This window comes from Struthio camelus, chromosome 7 (genome assembly GCF_040807025.1).
Source record: "Struthio camelus isolate bStrCam1 chromosome 7, bStrCam1.hap1, whole genome shotgun sequence".
Taxonomy (NCBI): domain Eukaryota; kingdom Metazoa; phylum Chordata; class Aves; order Struthioniformes; family Struthionidae; genus Struthio; species Struthio camelus.
This window is the reverse complement of record NC_090948.1, coordinates 30,365,955-30,387,663: the sequence shown is the minus strand read 5'-3', so window position 1 is coordinate 30,387,663 and position 21,709 is coordinate 30,365,955. Positions and strand designations below refer to the sequence as shown.

The 21,709-nt window shown below is 39.5% G+C and overlaps 2 protein-coding genes across 15 annotated transcripts in view; one reads left to right on the top strand and one right to left on the bottom strand.

Annotated features, from left to right (window-relative positions):
- The first annotated feature begins 2,391 nt into the window (after nucleotides 1–2,391).
- On the top strand, nucleotides 2,392–16,189 carry PLAC9 (placenta associated 9). The gene is made up of 4 exons (XM_009688026.2): nucleotides 2,392–2,857; nucleotides 13,027–13,127; nucleotides 14,394–14,514; nucleotides 16,004–16,189. Exons 1-4 carry the CDS (start codon nucleotides 2,800–2,802, stop codon nucleotides 16,012–16,014), a joined length of 291 nt encoding a protein of 96 aa, XP_009686321.1. The 5' UTR covers nucleotides 2,392–2,799; the 3' UTR covers nucleotides 16,015–16,189.
- A 1,252-nt stretch (nucleotides 16,190–17,441) lies between these two features.
- ANXA11 (annexin A11) overlaps nucleotides 17,442–21,709 on the bottom strand; it is a 73,535-nt gene continuing 69,267 nt past the window's right edge. For all 14 annotated transcript variants that reach the window (XM_068950564.1, XM_068950570.1, XM_068950572.1 and 11 more), the window contains 3 exons: nucleotides 21,105–21,163; nucleotides 20,302–20,424; nucleotides 17,442–18,187 (listed from right to left, as the gene is read on the bottom strand). In XM_068950564.1, the coding sequence (XP_068806665.1) occupies nucleotides 18,128–18,187; nucleotides 20,302–20,424; nucleotides 21,105–21,163 (242 nt within the window). In that variant the 3' untranslated portion in view covers nucleotides 17,442–18,127. The remainder of the gene's footprint in view (nucleotides 18,188–20,301; nucleotides 20,425–21,104; nucleotides 21,164–21,709) is intronic.

Sequence of the window (21,709 nt, the reverse complement as noted above, 5' to 3'; positions counted from 1 at the left end):
ACCAAACCAGTGACTCATATTCAAACACAGAATGAAACAGAGATTGGACTCACTGCTACCTATTGCAGTTCCTCTCTAAAGACCAATTCATAAGAAAATTAAAACTAATGCAATTTTTCAACAGGAATGATTAGACTGATTCTCAAAACAAAAATTTGCAAAAATTGCAATAGTCCTACCTGACGATTTAAGCCAAAACACCAATTAACAGCTCTAACTATCATAGAGTCAATTTTATTTTAGTCACAAAAATGCTAGCTTACTAGCACCAGGCCCGAGGTGTCAATAAACAGGGGTTGTTCTATGCCTTGTTTTGCCCAATGCCTCCAAGAAGTTACCAGCTAAAGTCCAATCACAGACTCTTTATTACTGAGGATGTTTTGCCTTGTCATTTAGCAAGTCAGAATTGGAAGTCAGTGTGAATGATTACATGTTGAACCCTATGATAGCATCTTTACAGACTCACTTTCAATTGAAATGACTTAATTTCAGACTGCTAGGGAGGTGGTAAAGATTAAGTAAATCTGTTTTACTTTGCAGGGTTTTTTTTCAATAGGTGGGAAACCTTTTGTCCCAGACAATGACCTTTAGGACTAAGGAACACACTACTAGTGTTTCAACTTTTATAAGCAATAGTTTAATAAAGGTAACTTGACTTAAATGATTATGAGGAACAATATTGAGAAGGAAATATCTGCCTACCTTTCTTCTAAAGCCCAGAGGTAGACTTGATACCAACTGATCATCCTCTGTGAGGCCTGTGTTTCTTTAGATGCTGTCAGTTCTTGCGGACACTTTCTAGGAAACTCCTCCAAGTCAGGATCACTTCCCACAAGTATAAAGTTAATGTTCTCCTTTAATTCAAAGTTTAACCTTAGAATTGAACCATTCAGACTTGAATGGGAGCAAGTACAAGGTATTTTACATTTTACCAGCTACCCCACTATTTCCTCTGAGACTCCGAACGCTCCTTCTGATGCCACATTACTACTACTGTTTGGTTTTCTCTGGGTTTCTGCTTCATAGTCTACACAGTGAGTGACCCAGCATAAATGCACAGAGAACTACACCAAGTTTGAGAGTACGTTTCCTAGGATTATGTATCATCTACCATTAGCCATAGCCCAATTTTGTGACAGAGCCCTCTCCCCTCCCACCACTACTGGACCAGCTAGCCAGCTGCTGAAGTAGCTGCCAGGAAGAAAGACCTCCCTGATTCCCATTAACATTTTGAACTGAAGCATGCCTAAAGTGTCTATGTTATACCAACTCAGCATTTTTCCCATCAAAAAAAAACCCTTCTGTTGGATTTCATTCCCCTAACATTTGTAAACAACTCTGAACAAAACATATTCTGAGTCTGCTCAAGTTTTCACATCTGTAAGACAGTGAGCAAAGTTCAGACACACCTGTACATTCCTCATCTGAGGAGCACATAACTCAAAGGAGATCAGAGGAACTCCAGAACGTTATAACAACAGGCAATTCTAGATATTGTGCAGTTTTGCCTGGAAGGAGTCTGGATTAATCAGACAGTGCACAGTGCTGGTGGTCTTGTTCCCATATATTTCAAAGGCAGCATTACGAATCCAATAGACCTTTGTGAACATTTCTGCTAAGGTCAAAGATCCCTAGAAGTCATCCATAGACATCCAAGAAAAATATTAATTTTGCAAACTCAGTCAGGATTTCCACAGGCTCCCTCTTGCACATGGAGTCCTTTGTTGTATATAAGCTTTGCAATTTATTCCTAACTTACTCTATGATGATTTTCCTTTGCTAAATTATAAGCATTTGCACAGAAATAAGTCTTGCTCAACCGCCATAAAACACTAGACAGCCATTAACTTTTTTATTTTTTTCAGATGAGGTAAAGGATTATTAATTTTCTTTCATAAGTAGAAGCTAGAAACCTGTAAACTGGGAGGGACCTGACCACAGCTTTACAAGGAATCTGTGGCAGACTTGGGATTGGAGCTCGTCTCCACACAACTCCTAATGCCAAACACTGCCACTGATCCAGTCAGTATCCATGAACCCACAAGACAAAAATGTAATATTTAAGTAAGATCTTACTAAAAATCAAACACACTGTCAGGATAACATTAGCACTACTGTTTTTTGCACACGATGTTATGACAACTCACCCCGTTCAAACACCTTCTGAACGAAAAAGAGCTCAGAAGGCTCACAGAGGATCCTAAGGTACTTTCCAAAGACGAGGCTTCACAGTTACCACCTCCCACAATGTAGCCTCACTTAGTCCAGCAGAATTTTCACCTGTCAGAAAGCAAATTTTCTGTGGTTTTAAAAATGAATACATAATTAAAAAACTCTGCAAGATCGCAGCCCTCAAGATACTGTGTTTTCCAGTGTTCCTGCTTTCCCCGTGCTAGATGAAATTCTACAGGGATTTCAGAAACACCCAGCACCCTCTTTGTCCTCTCTTGCTTCCTTTTCTTGCCCCACTTGCTGTATTCACAGGACTCAAAACTCTTCAGCACATTCCATTTGCACTCAGTATAAATAAATAGAAGGGTAAAAACTTTGGGGAGCTTGGACCACAGCCAGCTTGCCTGGGTAACTGGATTTTTTGTGGAGCATGAAGGGTGTTTTTTAAAAGGAGGAAAGAAAAAGAGAACAGCTTAAGAATCTTGGCTCAGCCTGGGAATATTTCCTCCTAACTCTCTGGCTAAACCTCAGCACAAACGACTGGACTGAGGAGTCTATGTAAAGCCGAGGAGGGAGTCTGCAGCACTCTCCACAAGGACTACAACAGAGCTTGGAGAGTTTGAAACCATGCTTTTCGTTTGCATGCTGGCTTTTACTTTAGTCCTGCAGAAGCAAGGTCTTTTAGGTAAGTGACTCCAAGCTTGTAAAGCAGAAACTGCAGCGTATCTGATCTTCTGGTGAAAGAATTTGCGTGGAATTTGGCGGGGGGCGGGAGGGGAGTTAAGAACTGCTTATTTGATAGATTTGATCTGAAGATGACACAGGCATGTTCCAAAATTCTGTGCAAACAATGTTTTTTAACCGGGAAAAACTCCCATTTTCTGCTATTAAAGTCCATCCCGGAGGCATAGTGCTTCCCTAGAGATTTTCCACTACTCATGGGAGACACTATCACTTTATTTGCAGAAATTTAAAACCACATTCATATACTGCATCCAGTGCCCTGCATTCCCATAACACTGTTACTGGGAAGTTTAATAAGATGCACACTAATCCACTCAGAACTGAGAACAATGTTCAAGGTGAATAAAGAGAGGTCCTCCTATATTCAAACCCTTCTTTTTAGATTTGCTGGTAACAGCATTGTATATTTTTATCTTCTGCTTTTGGTTTACTTATTCCTGAGATTTCCAGGACCATAACTCTTTACTCAAATCCCTTGGCGACAAGCAGTATAAATACACAAAATCTGATAAGCTGGCATCTGAATTTTACTGCCGTTAACAAAGAATCTAGTGCTAGGTTAACCTCTGATCATATTGTTGTTGATGGTGTGACTGAAAGCTATTTTCAGTTTGGCTAGTTCAAGGGTTTATAGTCCCCATGTAATCACAAACCTGGTTTGCTGCGTGTTTGTATTGTGCATTTTCTACTAGCTGAGGCTGAGCATTATTTTCCCTCTGCTCTTACTTCTGCACAACACGTAATGTTTGCATGTCAGTGCAGGGTGGTAAGTTTCCATTACCACCAAAACATTTCCTGAAAACCACTAGTCCATTCTGTTGCCCAGGCTCCGGTCGCTCTTGCTTTCTCCCTCTCTGTCCCATGCAACTGGCTTTGTTAATACCTATCAGTGATGAACTGAAACAGCAATCCAAGCACAGGCACTGTATGTTTTCACTCTATAAATACTCATTATCCACCTGCAAATTTTGCAACGTACAAAGAACGCTGGAAGAACGTTTTTGTTTATTCCCCAGAAGTATGATTTTGTTTAAACGCAGATCATTAGTAAATTCCGGTGAAACCTAACCAAATAAAACATTATGTGAATAACAACTAAAGTAGGGACCCACCCAGTATTATGCCAGGTGGCAGCTACCTAGTTAAGAAAATATATTCACTGTTTCACTGGAGCATCCAAACACTCCCTGCCTCAATGAGCAGAGCGTTTCCTTGGAAGGTGAGACTCCATGGTCCATATCCTTTCTTTAAGTCAGGGAGAGGGAGGATCTGAACTTGTTTCTGTCCTAGCCAGCTGAGTATCCTGGCTGGTTGACATAGGCATCCCCCACTTGCTCTTTGCTACTTTTGAGGTGGGGAATCTAACTTTTGATTTTAATACAGATCCTCCCCACCCCCACTCCCCCAGTGACTCATTCACCGTCTCTTCCTGTTTTTCTATTTGGCAACAGTTCCTCTTGAATAAAAATATTTTGGGCTTGGCCAAAGAAGAATTATGTTTTCAGTCAGCCATTAATATGAACAATCTTATATCCATCGAGCTCAACCTTCAGACATCTCAGTAAGGGTGAGATGCTGGAACGGGAGCCATTTGGGACACAATCGCATCCTCCTGCTTAACCGGTTGCACTGCTTTATTGTTTGTTCTTGTTGCCGGGTTAGTTTGTGGGGTGCTGCTGCTGCTAAAACGTAGCGTAAAACATGGCCTGGGGTACTGGAGCATTCAAACCCTGCCCCATTTAAACAGCTTTCCATTCTTACCAAATGTTCCAGGCAAATTTTTCCCAAAGGTACAGCTTCGCAACAGCAGAGTTTGTGTTGGATGTTTTTGCACGGCACAGAGGTGAGCTGGAGTCCTGGCAATCAGGGGAACAACCTGGGCCCCTCTGACATGCTCCTCTTAGATGAGCAAACCAAACACAGTGGGGGGAGAGCAACAGGAGAGCTAAGGCATGTGTTGCTGCTCAATACAGTCTTTAGAATGTGATTTGTTTTTAAACAGCAGAAGCGTCATTTGGTTTCAATTATAAGTAAACCAATTGTAAGTTAATGTTTTTGCTTCATCCAGCTAACATATTATGCCTGTTCAGGATATTCTGGATCCTCTGATATTCACATGCAATGTCCTAAGCTATGTAGATCTGTACGGCTTTGGAGTGAAAGGGGCTATTATGAATGACATGGTCATCAGTCAGAGTTAGACTATTATCTAGAAATTGGAGAGAAAAAAAATCCCTTCAGAAAAGCCTGGTTTTGCCCAAAGTCGACCGCAGACATCTTGCATTCTCACAGGACAGTGTTTTGCCTCCAGGAGATTAAGCTACTACACTGTAGAATTATATCCACAGTAAAAATTATGAGAGAGGCATTTTAAACTAGATTTTGACCTATATTTCTCTCCTAATAAATCAATAGTGGTTTAATCTATACCCCACGTCATAGGTATTTCCTGTCCTTATGGAAACCTACAGGCACTGTCGTCTCTGCAGCAGGATCTTTGCAAACACTTATCTGTGAGCTCAGATAAGGCTGGATATTTGTCACAGTAAAGTGCACCCAGATGCAGGTGTGTTGCTTAAGAACGCGAGGCCTCTGAAGAGAGGTTCTGTGCAGAAGTGAGCCCTCCTACAGATTTTATGTATTCACAAAACCCCATGTTCCATTATATTTAGTTAAAGGGAATTCAGTTTACTAAGTTCTGTGGACTTTATAACCTCAATATGTAAAGCAAAGGTTAATATCAAACTTCCAAAAAGTCAGAGGTCTGGAAATTGTAAGACTCCTGCTGGTTATTTGCACCAGCTGTATTTATAAATCCAAATGATCTGTTCTGGTTGAAGCAGTTGTGGGTCTTGGCCATGAATACTGGGATCTAGTATATGTCGCTATTTTACTTCCTGAGCACTTGCAGTACACGTGAACTGTCTGCCAGAGGAAAATATATCTTAAAGCAAGTTCTTAGAATCGTTTAAGTACTAGGACAATACTACAAGGATCTTCTTTCATTGTGTTGTCATATTTCTTCCTATTGCCATGACTTATACAAGACTTATACACAGAAACTACACAGACCAGCTGTGTAGCTGACTAGCCAGCCTCAGACTCACCTCAAAAAAAAGCTACAAGTGATTGTCTCCCCTGTCACTAAACACAGGCCCAAAGACGTGTTCTCATAAAATCGAAAAACTCTTTATCCTCAGATACCAGTTGTCGTCTTAGCATTTATGGTGACATCAGTCATTCAGGTATCTCACTGCCTCCATTCTCAAATCAGCCTCATTCTGCATAACTTAACATTCTTTAACATTACGTACATTCTTTACATGGCTCTCCTTGCTAAAGTGGGTCATCCCTCTCTCCGTATACAACTGTCTCCTGTACAGCTTCTAGTTACAAACCACATTAACACTTTGCCTTAGTTTCCAAAACCAATAGGTATTTATATGGAAATAAGTACATAACAAAGGCAAGCAGCCCAAAGCATCAGGGCATCCTTATCATAAGTTACAGAAAGAATTACAGGAACCTATCAGCAAAACTATCTAGTTCACTTCTCTTACCAGTTTGATTTCCTGCAGTCGTCTTTCACTGCAGCAGCCAGCACAAGCGGATATTCCCTGGAAACTTGTTCAAAAGATCAGCATCTTGGACACATATTAAAAGCATTATCTCCCTCTCAGGAACATTTATTGTTAGTCTCCTTCCTTTAAATGACAATATACAAAACTTAAGTGCTTCTTATGATCTTGAACACGATAAGGTAGCAGAAGAAGAAAAGTAGTTTTTCAAGTTCCATCATCACTTCTGGCAAACAGTCATGACATGACGGGGTCACCAGTTTTTGCTGTGAGTGGGAAAAAAAAAAAAAGAGAGTCCACTGGCAGCACAAACTCGCCCTCACCTTGTATACTCCATATTGGTCTCCACTGCTGGGTAAGTGAGAATAAAAACTCCACTATGAAATTAGAATGACATGGATCACGACAGCAAAATCTTCATCCAAAGGAAATGGTTTTATACACGACAGCCATCTCCTAACCAAGTGTAATTTCTGTCACCTCCCATTTCTGATTTTGTGTATTTCACCAGCAGAAGTGAGGCACGTTAGGACAAGAACACTTCACAATACAGCATCTCACAAATTAGCTGATGGAACAGAGATGTTAGAAAGAAAAATGAGAACTAGTATGCCAATACCCTGACCATCTTCATCAATGCAGTATCTGTCTCCACATTACTCCTGTATACCTGTGATACCCTGTATCCACAATGCATGAGATATGCTCTTTGGGTCCTTCTCTTCCAGGGCAAAAAAGTTCTGTTTTAACTGCCCTAGGATCTGAAATGGTAGTATATTCTATGTCTCGATAAACAGAGTATAAACCAGGTGAGCAGGTTTGGAACGTGACTTTCTGATATGGTTATTCAGCTTCTAAAATCAATATTAAAAATAATTACTTTCATGGAATAAACTTATTTCAGGATGTTTCCATTATTAGCAGAGTCTCATGAATCATACCTCTGATACCAGAGGAAACCTTTGGATTTTGTTTTATGTTTGGAATCTTCCAAAGAGTTGCCATTCAGGTAGCAGTCGAAATTCCTGGTCAATGAACAGATTAAAGCTTAATCCCTAATCAGGCATCAAAATCTTTTTACTTTATGCTATATGCAACAGGAATAGAAGGATAGTACTAACTCTAAGGTAGTACAAACAAGAATACACACCATAGGGTGTTTTCTTCAACTGTTATACATGTCCATCTTTATTCCCCGTCATTTATCATATGTTTTCAGATTTCTTAATTTGACATCTGGTTCCAATTTCAGTCTCATTTGTCGTTCATTTGGCTTGTGGTGTGCTTTGTTTTTAACCTTTCCCTACCAAACACAACATGAACTCTCAGTTAACTCTCAAAATCGCAATGGTCAGGGAATGATGACAAATGAATTTGATAGACTTTAAGACCAATCGGGAACACTATGATCATTTAGCTTGACCTTCTCCGTAACATAGTCCAAAGAACCCAACCCAGTAATTTCTGCATCAAGCCTGTAACTTCAGTATAACCAGTATTATATCTTTAGGAAGGTTACTTGTAAAGAGTACAAGGAGTGCCGAGGCCACATCAGTTACTAAATTGTTCCATTGGCTAACTTAAAAATATGCATGTTAGTCTAAATTGTCCTGCTCCAGCTTTCAATCATTTTATGCTTTTTGCTCCCCCACCACTCCAACGCATATCTTTGTGACACACAGATATGCTGACATGAGTTTGCTTGTACGTAGCACTAATGGTCTGGGATTGGATAGCGGGGAGCACAAGAGATGTCATGTAATGACTTATTATTAGCAAAGTAAAAGCTGGCAATACCTCTCTGAATTTTGATACTAACTTCAACCAGAGATTGTGTAGGATTCTGTGTATATGTTTACATATGTTTGTATATAATGTAGACACATCAACATAACCACATATGCCTACACACATTATATATATATGAAAAATAAATGATGGCATCTGAATAGACAGAATCTTGATGGATTCTTAAAGAAGCATGAAACAGCAACAAATGGAAGGTGAGAAAAATACACCAAATGTAGATGAGACAAAGGAGCTCTCCTGAGACAGGTTATTAAGGTTATATAACTAAAGCCTTTGTTCTTAACCTGTTTGTTCAGGTTGTGTTAATACTCAGTTCTTTGCTCTTTTTTGATCATAATACATAGATCTTCTTTACTCTTCATCATACTACCTCTTTCATACACTTCCATTAGATGGATTCTTGTTAGAAACTGCCTCAGAGATTCTTTGTTTTTCTGCTCCATCTACCGGTTTCTAGCTGTATCACAGCAGAGAGCAGTTAAGAGCTACTCAGCTTTTACAGGCATCAACAATGTAGCTCAGAGGATTTTAATTAGAGGAAAAAAATGAGGCACAACGCACAGAACAAGTCTAAGGTTCTAGGTGACTGGTAGCATGCATAAGTGTTTTAACTTCTTATAAGCGTATGGGTCATTTTGTCTTCTTGAATGAATGATTCCTTAATTCTTAACAGAAAATAACCACCTATATATTAAATAGCATGGACTTTAAGAATTTAATATTTTGATGTGCAAGAAGTATCAGGCAGGGATTTGCAAATGGGAATTGGATGCAAAGGTAATGTTCTCTCCACCATATTGAAACATTACAGCCAATATCCTCCTGAACTAATTCATTACACTTCAAAAGAGATATTCCAGACATTGAAGTGTGCGTCCTAGAAAACAGCCTAAAATCCTAAATTCATTCTATAAACATGCGCACTTGCTTGAAGTTGCAAACACACACTTTAAATATGTCTTATACAGTATACAAAGAACAGTTTACCTTTAAAATTTAGTTTTAAAATTTAACATCAACGTTTTGCTGCATTTATGCAAAACACAGAATCACAGAACGGTTGAGGTTGGAAGAGACCTCTGGAGATCAAGGTGCCTTGATAACACAGGCAAGGAAAAATTTCCAATTTACGTTTTTCAAATGTTTCTTCAGCAACGGAGAGCACGTACACGGACGTACCCTAAAAGGTCACTAGTATTTTGCTTATGTAGCTTGCAGACTTCCCTTCTTCACTCCCTTTATCCAATATTACCATGCGAGACAGCGATGCTGCTGGAGAAGGTCAGCTCTGAAGTCAAACTGTGTCACTTTCTTTCAGCGATTGCAATACAGAGAAGGGCAGCATTCATAAGCAATGTGTGATTCTCCTCGAGCACATGGAAGCATATTGCTTCAATGAATTGCCTGACCATAGTGACCTAGATACATGTCATATTTACAAGGGACCGGATGTGTCCTGCCAACAGCCCAGCCCACTGATAAAGGCTGTGGATTAACAGCTAAAGCCAGTAAACAAAATAATAATCAGGTTTAGGAAGCCAAAGCCTCAAGCCAAGGCTCAGAAAACAGAGGAAAAGTAGGAACTACACTGTCCAAAGCACTGGCTGCAAAGCACTGGCTGCCCAGCCAACAGCAGCAACAGCCCCCTGAAGTACCCTGTTCTGGTGGGGGACGGGGGGGAGAGTGGCAACACAAAGGCAAGAGCACTTCTGCTCAGGTGTGCAAGTTGCTAATCAGATACAGACACACAGGTCCTGGCTGAGGCGGTTTCTTCTGGGCCAGCCTTCAGAGAACACCATACTTTGGACCAATTGTCATATTTTGTAGTCACTGCCCTGGTCCTAACGTTCTGGGCAGGATCTTACAATCCTATCACACTACCATGAGACACTTCCTCCTCTTTCAATAAGTCCATTACCTCTTACAAAGCAGCAACATGCTCTCAAAATCTGGCAATGTGAGAAAGCGCGCTCTCTCTGTCAAAAGAGAAAAAAACAACCCCCACAAAGAACCAACTGTTCCTGAAGCCTGCATTTCAGAGTAACCTTTCCACTTAGTTCTCTAGAGGTGCATATTTGCACAAAGCTGTACAGTCTCTTGCTAACCTCACAGTGAAATGCAACAACCTTACAATGTCTTTCTACACCTATCACAAAATACCCCACTCTGAACAAATTGCTGGGTCATCCATGATGTCTAACCTCTCTCTCGATCTGTGTACATCTGCTTAGGGCAGGAGTCAGGCTCAGCAGGACGCTGAGGTTTGCGCAGAACAGAAGCTTCTTTCACACAAAAGGGTTATGGCTAACGCAATGATTAAAGTGGTATTTTGGGTAGACCTTATATCATTTCTGCTTCAAACAGTCACTTCGGCACAATATTTTGCAGCTCTGATGAGGATTTAAGGTTCTGTATCAGGAAAAAGATGAAAGGAGCCTCTGCATAGTGCTAGCGTGCTAGTAGGAACGTACCCTGTGCCACTAGACAGTCTGGAAAGGTCAGAGAATCCCTGGGTCAGAGTCCGGCAGGACAGTTACTTCTGCTTTTCTTATAGCAGAGCTCTGTTTTCTTTAATGGACCAGCAAGATATATGAAGCATGATCAGAGAAAGTGAACTGGCCAACCAACACTAAGTTGAAGTAGCTAACATCAGCTCCCTTACATTTTCCATTTCTAGGGAACAGAAAAAACTAAACAAGCCTGGCATGTGACTTACAGCTGGCCAAAAGCTCCTTTAATAAACGTATATAACTGTGCTGGCCCTCACCCAAACTTCCCATTCAAGTTTGTGATCCAACCACCTACAGTTGGATTAATATAGTGAAAAATAATCCCTTGTGGGATTCCTAAATCCTTACATTTGCTCTTAGTTCATCTAAGGAGCTCTGTTGCCTCATTTTCACAGTTCATTTGTAGTTGGATCTCATCGCCATACATTCTGTTTGCCCTAGGTCCTCTCCTCAAAATGATGGGCAGCACTTCCGCATCCTGGTGACTCAGATCATCAGGCTTAGAGCTGCGAATATTAGAAAAGTGGGAATTCTATTAGTCTCTGACAGTAAGATAGAGGTTACCTCATTATTATCCTATTATTAAGATAGACAGGGTTTGTAGAGAAAGACTGGCCATTGCTTTGTAACCTGCATTTCTGGCACAAAACTTCAATTGTTCTGGCCAGGATGGAATAAACATCCTAACGTGCAAAACTTTCAAGAAGTAACATGGATGAAATAATAACACTCCCAGAACACCAACAGCTGCAACAAAGAAAAAAAATAAGTGCAACTGCAGAGTAGTTAGCGTTTAAGTACACACTCCACCAGTCTTGTGTAAATATTAAACAGGCATATTAATTCACTGGGATTCACCACCTCCTGGTAAATGCATCAAAAACCAAATTAAAATCTGCTACAAATAAATGAACAAAAATATCCTCCTCTAAAACTCTGCCAAACTAGTTCTTAAGAAATGCCACTCCTAGTACATCAGATCACATTTTAATCCTACCCTCCTCACTCCTCCCAATTTCAAGGATGCCATTCCAACTCTCGGCGCACTTCTCATCCAATCAAACTGCAACGGCTACAAGCCTTACTAGCATATGTTTGCCATCATCTGATACCTACAACTCTAAAAATCTTGGCACCGACTTGCAGTGAAACATTGCACCAGTTCCAAATCACTGCTCGCACACAACAGAACTGAAGACAGTATTGTTTGCTCCTCTCCTGCTTCTAAATGTTCATTATAAAGCAAACTAGCAGTTTCCTCCGTTTGCCTTCATTACAACCAAATGAGAATGAAATGAGTTACTGCTAATTTCTTATCATTATAGTATCCTCACACCTCATTCAAGATCAAGACTTAGCTTTACAAACATGGAGCAAGACATAGTGCCACTTCAGTGGGTTTTAAAATACTCTGCTACAGCTCTATATAAATATGCTAAAATTGAAAAGTTACCAAATGCATCAAAAAAGTTAGGAAAAGGAAACTGGTTCCACTAAAGCATGGACATGGACAGGTATCCACTGCCCTTTCATGGAGTATGGCCAACAGAATCAAGCATTCAAAGAAAGCAAGAGATTTTGAGTACTAAGAGGTCTGCACAGATAAACTGACTGAGCTGGGTGACTTTGTAAACCACAGACAAGGGACATGGACAGCAAATGGCACGAACAGCACATGCTTTTATCACTTCCCTTCCCACCGACCAAAAAAAAAAAAAAAAAAAAAAAAGAGACTGCTGCAGCCACGTTTCTGACATGACAGAATCACCAGCTTCCATCTCTTTAGGGCATAAGTGGACAAACGTGGCTGCTCCTCACAGCAGTTACTTCTGTGGAAAGTCCAAGAGGAACTGATGTGCCTTCATAATGCTTAGATTTTATACTGGCAGAGACAGAGTTACATTAAATCTATAAACTTACCCTACAAGCCAGGAAAAACACAGACCATGTAAAAAACAAGCACCAAAAAACCCAGTCCCAGCCCAATAGCAAGCTTGTTCCAAACAATCTTGACAATGTACAACACAATGAGAGATTCACAGGGGTAGGGTAGGACTGCAATTACTGGGAGAGGTTCAGTTTCTACCTGGGACTCCTACATCTGTGTTTCATAAACAAGGTCATTTAGCATGTCAAATATCACTTCTGTACTCAGAAACGTAAGGACTGCTTTCAAAAAAAACCTCCTGTTAATGAATTGTGACTTTTTCCAGCTGCTGCAGACCCTGTCAGCGTGTTACCTGGAGCTTTAGGAAGAGCAGGCTGGTGTAACGAACACGATACTATCCACAAACGCTTGGATATTATCGAAGAGGTAAGAGCTATTGCATTCACTCCTGGACCAAACTAGAACTCTGCCCTAACCCTTTGACCAAAGAAAAATAAGAATCATCATGTTTTTAGCCACTGTTCCTTCTTGATCCTATAAGAAAAAAATGCAGGGGCTATTTTTTTCAGATGTAATGTTTTATAACTATCTATGAAACCATTATTAGTAAAAACATATCATCCTGATGGATTCTAAACAACTGATTAGCCAACCATTGAGCTATTATTTATTTGCCTTTTCTAAAGTGTTTGGAACAGTGCCTTTAGTATAACAACCTCAGAATTGGTATCGGTAAAGTTAAACTGAAACCCACAGACTTGCTGCATTGGTCAAGAGTTCCAGCCTTTCAATAAAAGGCCAGTAGAAAAGAGATGAATACTGTATCACATCCAAAAGGCTAACAACCCATTACATATTTCCAGCAGCTAGGCTGAAGTAGGAAGAAGCACCTAAGTGAGTGCAGTTTAAAAAAAAAAAAAAAAGTATCTTCAACTGCTGTAACAGGGTCTTAACATACCTAAGAGCAGTGATATTTAATTACCACTGGAAAGGTCCTACTTCTGGAGACAGTGCAAAGCTTTCCACATGTGCTCATGGTTAAATGAGAATTTTGTAGATGACTCAAAAATAGAAGGGGGAGCTTCTGCTCCTTTGGACGCTCAAAAGCTAAACACACTTTGTGACTGGGATTCTAGCAAAGTTGGAATGCTTTAATATTTTTCCCTTGAGTCTTAAGTACCCACAAGATTTGTGTTCAGCGCTAACTACTGCAAGCTGGGTAGCTGCCAGACTGCATTCTGTTGGTTCTCAGATGCTAATGTTATCCCTCCTGCTTTCATCCTAATCATCTTCATTCCCCCTCTCCCAGTCAGCTCGTCTCATCTTCTCTGGTAGATTTTTTTCTCTTGGATGCAATGGCAGCTCAGAAACAGAAAATAATTAAAAAAAGAAAAACAAAAAACCCCACTACCATACAAAGCTTCCTCTAAGAGGTGAACGTTACAGGTGGTTCTTTATACAGAGGTGGTAAAATTTTAAGTCTTGCAAATGAAATCTTAATTCCTCAGGACCACTAGAGGCCAGTATAGCACAAGAAAGATGTAAGTCACTGCAGTTAAGTAGTATAAATTAGATCACCTGTTAGTATTATGAGCCATTAGATTTGCTCTTCTGCTAACCTATTTGGTACAATTCCTTCTACTTGACCCTTTTACCACCCCTTTCTCCACTTGTCTTCCTTGTTTTCATTAGAAAGTTATAAAAGCAGTGGAGTATCTAGAATCGGAAGTAAAGTCACTACTCAATATCATCAGTGAGACAGCATGGAACATCCCCATGACTCCAGGAACCCCACTTATAGACATTTTTGACGGTAAGTATCTAGTAGATTGTAACTAGACGCTGGCAACAGTGTTGCTTATGTTATTACTGAATGGGTGATCTTTTGCCCCCCTGATTTGAGGTAATCATTCAATTCAATGCAGCTAAGGCCTCAGCTGAAATATTAGGTCCTGTTTTGATCACATTTCAGCAACCACTGAAAACAGAGGAAAAAAAAGTCAAAGAGCTAGATACACGACTTACAAAGAAAGGCTGATAAATTGCGGGTGTTTAGTCTACAGAATATTGAAGGAGCCCACCAGAACGAGCAAGGGTATTGCAAGGATGAAAGCCGTATTTTCTTCCCCATTGCAAAAGTGAAAAAACAACAAGAAATAATGCAGCAAGGAAGATTCAAGCAAAATATAACACAAAACTTTCTTACAAAGACAGTGAACTTCTGGAATGACATAACTGTACTCTCCCCAACACTGGAAGTGTTAAACAAGTATCTGAGAGGAATGAGATACACAGTTCATCACGCCTTAGAAGAGCAGGATGGATAGGCTAAGCAATCTCAAGATTTCTTCCAGTTTTATGATCCTGTGATTCTTTAGTCTCACGTGTGACTTAAAATAAGAGTAACAAAACCCCCCAAAAATTATTGGAAATATTACAATTTTAACAGTTTAAATCCAGTTTTGACATGCAAGCCACATGCAAAATGTAGTTCTAGTTAAGTGTTTCTTGGAATAACTTAAACCAGAAGGAAAATGATTTGGACAAGACAACCTGTTCTATACAGCTTCTTACAATATTCTGTCCTCTTCAGTCTCTGACTGCATATCAACACTGCATTTAGGAAGGTGAGAGGTGTTCCCAGTGGAGAGTAAACTTCTTGTTGAAAGATATGAGCATCACGCAGACATTTATTTATGAAGTTAGTTTTGTTTATGTGTGTACATACACATAAATACATAACCATACTATAATGCATTAATTTGAAATAAGGCAGGCTTGAAGTAGGCCGCAGTAGGATTTATGTTGGTTTGCAGCTCCTCTTGCAGTTCGTTGTACAAATCTAGTCACCATGACTGCTACAGAAACTGGAATTAAAATCTATGCCCTCATCCATTTTCTTATTCATTACGTTGCCTAAGCTTCTGTAAGAGGTAGTTAATGGTTAGGAGTTAATGTACTCCTCTGCAATAGTCATATCTATTTCAAAGGGAAAAATATCCCGGTGAAGTGTTACAGTTGATTTAAATAGAAATCGTAAGTCAACCAACCACACACTACTGCTGCAGATGTGCAGCACAACTATAATAAATATTACCTCAGATGAAGGTTGCAATAACTGCCAAAGGGGTCAAGAATCGCTGAGTTCAAGGACCTTCCTTCTGTGATCTGATGAATCGGCAAAGTGAGAAAATCCATTACTTTGAAGTAACAGGCTTCATGTTTTAAGTGATATGCTTATCCAGAAAGATTGATCTTGATCTTATAACCAAAAATAACTGCATCAATTCTTCTCTATACAGATGCCAGTTGAGCACTGGGAAGATGGAAGAGATCTGCATCAATATGGTTGTCATATATAGTTGCACTTTTGTTCATGTAATAAGCTTCTTTGTATTTCCAGAATTTGAGCTGGAATGAACAATCCTGAGCAGGAGTTTGCCTTCTGTGTTCCTGTGCTTTTTAATAAAAAATTACTTGCTTTTAAATACCCTTTCAAAGCTTTACATTTTAAATATTTCAGTAGCCATACCTAAGACTGTATTTCAAGTACAGCATTCTCAGTAAGAAATCAGGATCAGATGGGGTCTTGGACTAAAGCTAACAGCTAACCAACATCCCTTACTTCAAAATGGTATTCCTTCCCTGGCAAAGGACTGAATCCTTGCTATTGGTGTGAACCAATGAAGATACACTTTCAGTAGCTTCCTGTCAAGATAGGCTTAAATTGTCTGCCAAAAAACAGAATACAGCGTAGTCTGGCTTTGGACACAGTCACAGTGCTGCCACTGACTAAAATGGGAGCTGTAAGTGCACATTTTAGCCAGAGTCTGGACTGAGATTTGTAGTTTAGAAGTAGAATCACCTTATTCCAATAGCTTTGCACTGCTCAACCTCCCTTCTGCTGTGCTGACAGCCCAACCCAGAATTAATTCCAACATCCACCCCTCTCCCTAGGGGGGGGAAAAAAAAGAAAGAGAGAGATGAATTCAGTATATTTTACCCTTAAGGTATACAGAATCTTCACTAAAAATCGGAACATACAACACAGGGGTACAGGTATGGGCGCTAACAAATTTCAGAAATCAAAACTGTATACTTTTTTCTTTTTTCTTTTTTTTTTAAAAAGAAAAAGGTTTCAAGTCCCTTCCCATCTATCTGCCCATCTCAGATAAGCACTGCTTCCCCATGAAATAATGCAACTCTCTTACTCACGTATTGTTTTAAACTTGCATTTTGAAGGTCTGAATTCTCCCATGACAAACAGCAACGCAACATATTCTAGGACCTGCCTGACCTTTACAGAGTAGGTGGGGAGGAAAGAAACAGGGGAAGGAGTTGGCACGTTCTTGATTAACAAGCAGTCTTTTTTCACTGACCTAGTTCCATGTCTCTCCCTCCTTGTACTTTTTGACGTTTCTTCTTTGAGGATGACAAACTGAACACGTCATTCATACTAACAGAGGATGAAAATTTAAGAGTTCCAAGAGCCAGAGAAGAGAAGTTACAACATGCAAAACAAAAATACTGAGAAATAACTACAGATTATATAAATCACGTACAAAAAATTGTTCACCAACAGCACACAAACCCTGAACTTTGGCCAACACAATTCAATTTCTGAATACTTCTTTGTGAATTCAAGCAGAGAACTTCTATGGAAAAACTAAGTAAGAAGACTGAGTCATCACTCACACGTAGGCCGACACAAACAACAAAAAAGGATAGTCTGCAAAAGGGTTAGAAGATAGACAGCTTTAATTTTGTAATCTTTTAGATACATACATTTAAGGCACAATCCAAAACCTTAAAACATTAACTAGAGAATCTTTACTATTGTCAGGGCAACTGCCTTATGACAGTTGCCCTAGTGAGAATGAAATGTAGAATACATCTTCCTTAAAAATAGACAAACAAGCAAACAAAATAGAACTTGACAAAACCCCTTTAAAACAGTCTTAACTAGACCCCAAACAAACTTGAGCCTGTTCTCTCCACCTATCAGGGAGCAGACTAGCATAAAACTACCATTGTGCACATATATAAAACTGGCATTAAAATGGCACATAATGTTTATACAAAATAAAACCTTAAATCATACAACTATGATTTTTGCTCCAGAATACGTATTAATTCAGCATAATATCATAAGCAGAATGACTTGTTATTCATTGATTAGAGTGCTTAAAAAAAAATCTTGAACAGATGGTACATAAGCTTCATTTTTTTCCTTTGGTATTTATTACATGATATTTTTGAGTGGAAGGGAAGCGATGTGGAAAATGAACTTTAGAAATGCAATAGCTTTAGGAAAAACAGTTCTTTATAGGTCTACTTTTGGGGAGGGAAAAGGATACTTTAAAGCAAAAACATGAAAATAGCAGCTTTAAAAACAAACAAAATCAGAAAAACCCTCAATGCTCCAGTTAGTCATTCCCACCACACAACTTGAGTAGGATTTTCCGGTAGTCTCCTGAAGTATCACCCTGGAAACAAATCCAAAAGAGGAAAGGTTGAGGACCTTTTTTTAATTTTCTTGAAGGATTAAAGAGAGGAAGATGAAAGGTAAGCATCTTAAACATTTTGGAAAAATAACATCCTGAAAATAATCGCAAGACAGAAAGCTAGGGGAAAAGAAAGCAGGCTTTAACCTTCACTATTAAAAATTCCTGCTAATTAGGAATTACCCTCACACATGTACACAGTAAGTCCAGAACTAGAATAGAAAAAAAAAACACCCTCAGAGAATGTATTTCTTCAGCAAACTGAATATGGCATACAGGTTCAATTACTTCTCCAGGAATATCAAAATAAAAATCCCTCACTGAACTGTCTTCCTGCAACAGGTATGGAAATATGATGGGAAACAGGAATACAGAGTCCCAAAGCTCTCCTCCTCCTACTCAACATGGATATCTTTCCAGGAGCAGACAGAAAGTTTACTCCTTATTATGTCCAAAGATTAAAAAGAACGCTCTGGCATCGAGAGTTCTCTTCCCCCTTCTCTCCCTACCTTCAAACACAGAACGTCTTCATGCTGTGGGCAGTGAAAGCCACTGCTGGATGTACACACAAACATGCACTGAAAAAAATATTTCAGGAACAGCAGCAACTAATCAAAAAAGTCCTGTCAGCTGAATTTTGCCTGGTGCTCTTATGACTAATGAGTGTTCCCTGCTAACTAACTTTTCTTGGCCGAGGAGGCTTGCCAAGTCTTTTCACAGCACAGTTTCAGCTAGTACATTTATTCCATCCTTCATTTTCAGGTATGACTGAGAACTGTTTTGTTCAGATCAAAATTATTACAATAGGGACAGAGAGGTGCTGCAAAGATCAGGATAAATTCTATGTGTAGGTGTAAAGCACAGCAAAGCTGCAAAACATAAAAAAACATTGCCCTTTATATATCCGCTGAAAAGAGAGAACTGTTATACTTTTCCAAGAAAAGAGACAGGAATTGAAGAACTTTCCAAGGATATTTTGGCTCTGCTTCTATGGAAGTATGTTGTGGGGTTTACATGCACATAACCACGCGCATGCATGTCCCACGTTTACCTAAACCATGTTTTGAATAACTTCAGTCTAGTAAATGGGAATTACCTGTTCCTACCTCTGAACTGTAAAATTATTACATATCGGTTATCGCTAATAACATCAATTTAAAAAAGAAAAAAAAATGTAAACATTAAACTTCTCATTATACATTGGCAGTTACAAGGCAGGTAACTACTGTAACAGAAGCACATCTTTACCTCAGAGACACAGACTTGGAGAAAGCTTCTTCAAGTACATCCTCTGTGTCCTATAGGCAAAGTGACCATATAATTGCTAGTAGAAGACCCACATCAAGACTTTTTGGCAAAAAGGATATCCTTCACTATCTTTCCAGGGTTTCTTCCAGCCGCCATTGAGCTGCATCCTTTTGATCAGTGCCACTAGCAGTTCGAGTAATTAGGGACTGGATGGATTTGGCACCTTCATTATGAAGTGAACGAAAGTAGCACCACTCACTCTCCTCCAGCTCTAACGCCCTGTTGGTCTGGCATCCCCTTGACTGCTGCTACAGCTCTTAATAAGAATAAAGAGTGAAGCAACTTTTCATCTTGCCTACAGAGAAGGGGGATGCTAAATAACGTAAGATTTAGTCTATTTCCAAAATCTCCTCCTTCCAAGGGAGAGGAGATAGTCTTTTAAAAGCATAAAAGAACCATTAAACTCTTCCAACATACATAAGTTAGAGTAGCACTATTACCTCCATTTTATTCAAAATGATCTAAGGAGCTGGAGGACTAAGTGACTTCTACAAGGTTGTATGTGGAGACTGGGAGAGAGACCAGACTTGATTCCAGGTTTCTGAAATCTCTCTGGACCAGATATCCTTCCCTTCCTGTCTGTTGGCTTCTTTGACGTCTCCAGCTCATTTAACCCCACAAAAAAGCAAGTGCTGTCTCTTCCACGGCTCTTCCACCTCTACTCTCCTGACAAATCAGCAAACCAGTCAGCTACACTCAGTGCAATAATAGCTACTCAATGTAAGGATCCATGTTCTACTAGCAGAAAGCAAGCCATAGGAGGCAAAACAAGAACTCCGAAGTCTTACAGTGATATCTGCATAGAGGGAGTTGCCATACATCCGCTTGTATTCTGTGCGTATGTCCAGCAGGTCAACCTCACTGCGTGACACCATGATTCGAATCAGAGTTCTGTCTTTTGTTCCTGCTCCCTGAAACAAACAAAACACAACACTATAATGCATTAATAATGTGTGGATATTCTGTACGATACAGCACTACTGTAAAGCATATACCAAACCCTTTCCCCAAAACAATGCCCCCGCTCCCCCAAAAAACAAAAAGCACCCAAAAGACACATGCACAGAAGACCAACCCTTTACTAGCATAACCCCATTCAATTCCATGGGCTTGAACAGAATTTGGCCTATCAAGCTTTAATGAATTAAATATTTACTGGTAGGACTGACAATTGCTCTCTGGCCCTCTTCTTACCCCATTTTAAACTGTTCTTGTGCAGAGAAGTAAGGAAGTCTGACAAGTTGAAAGGCCTATTTACTTATTTTGGCTAGATGCCTCTACTTAAAAGATATCAGTTTCAATGAGAATTAAGCCTATTAAGCATCTTGCAAAGTGAAGATTTTCTTTTTCTAATGTATGGTTGTACGCATCACTTCAACGGGTGAGATCACGTAAGCTAGATCTTTCCAGTCTGGCATAATAATGACTGCATCTTATTAGCCTTCTGCTCACTGAAAAGTTTAAATACCTTCAGCTCATTAGTGATGGTATTTTTTTTGTTATTTCCAAGGTAGCTGAACAATTCACTCCAATGAGCTGTACATGCATATTAAAAAACACAAAGTTAATGCATCTTGTCATAGGCACCTACCTTCATAGCGTTGTGCAATCTTTCAGCAAAAAAAGCTGGTGTGTTCTTGAGACACTTAACTGCAAAAAGAAACAGCATTACAGAAATTAGGTACTCCCACTCAATTAAAACTCACGGTCATTTTTAGAGCTTACTCTAGATAAACAAGTGCTTTAATTTTATAAAAACAAACATTTGATATTATGCTACTTCCACTCCTTCAATCAGCCACTGGAATGAGTTTTAATCCAAATGGGAGCTGTAATACAGTTAAAGAACCTAACACACTTAGTTTTTGGCAATTGAAAAGTTTACCATGAGCTACTATCTCATGTGAAACAGCTATGACGACTCTTTTAAGTCTCACAATTAGATTATTTCTGAAAGGGAGTGAGGGATTGGGGAAGAGGCGCAGAAGGCTTGAAGTAGAACCCAGGAACTACTGTCTTTTTCTTAAATTAAGCAATTCTAGGCCACGTACCTGCAAGGCACAATTTGGATTCAAGTCATGTCCTAACACAAGTAGGGTAACTACCTAAGATAGAAACTTCATCCTTCTTTTACTAGCCACAGTTAATCACGACTCCTGAAAAATTCTTGATATGCTTATTTTTAATGACTGAATT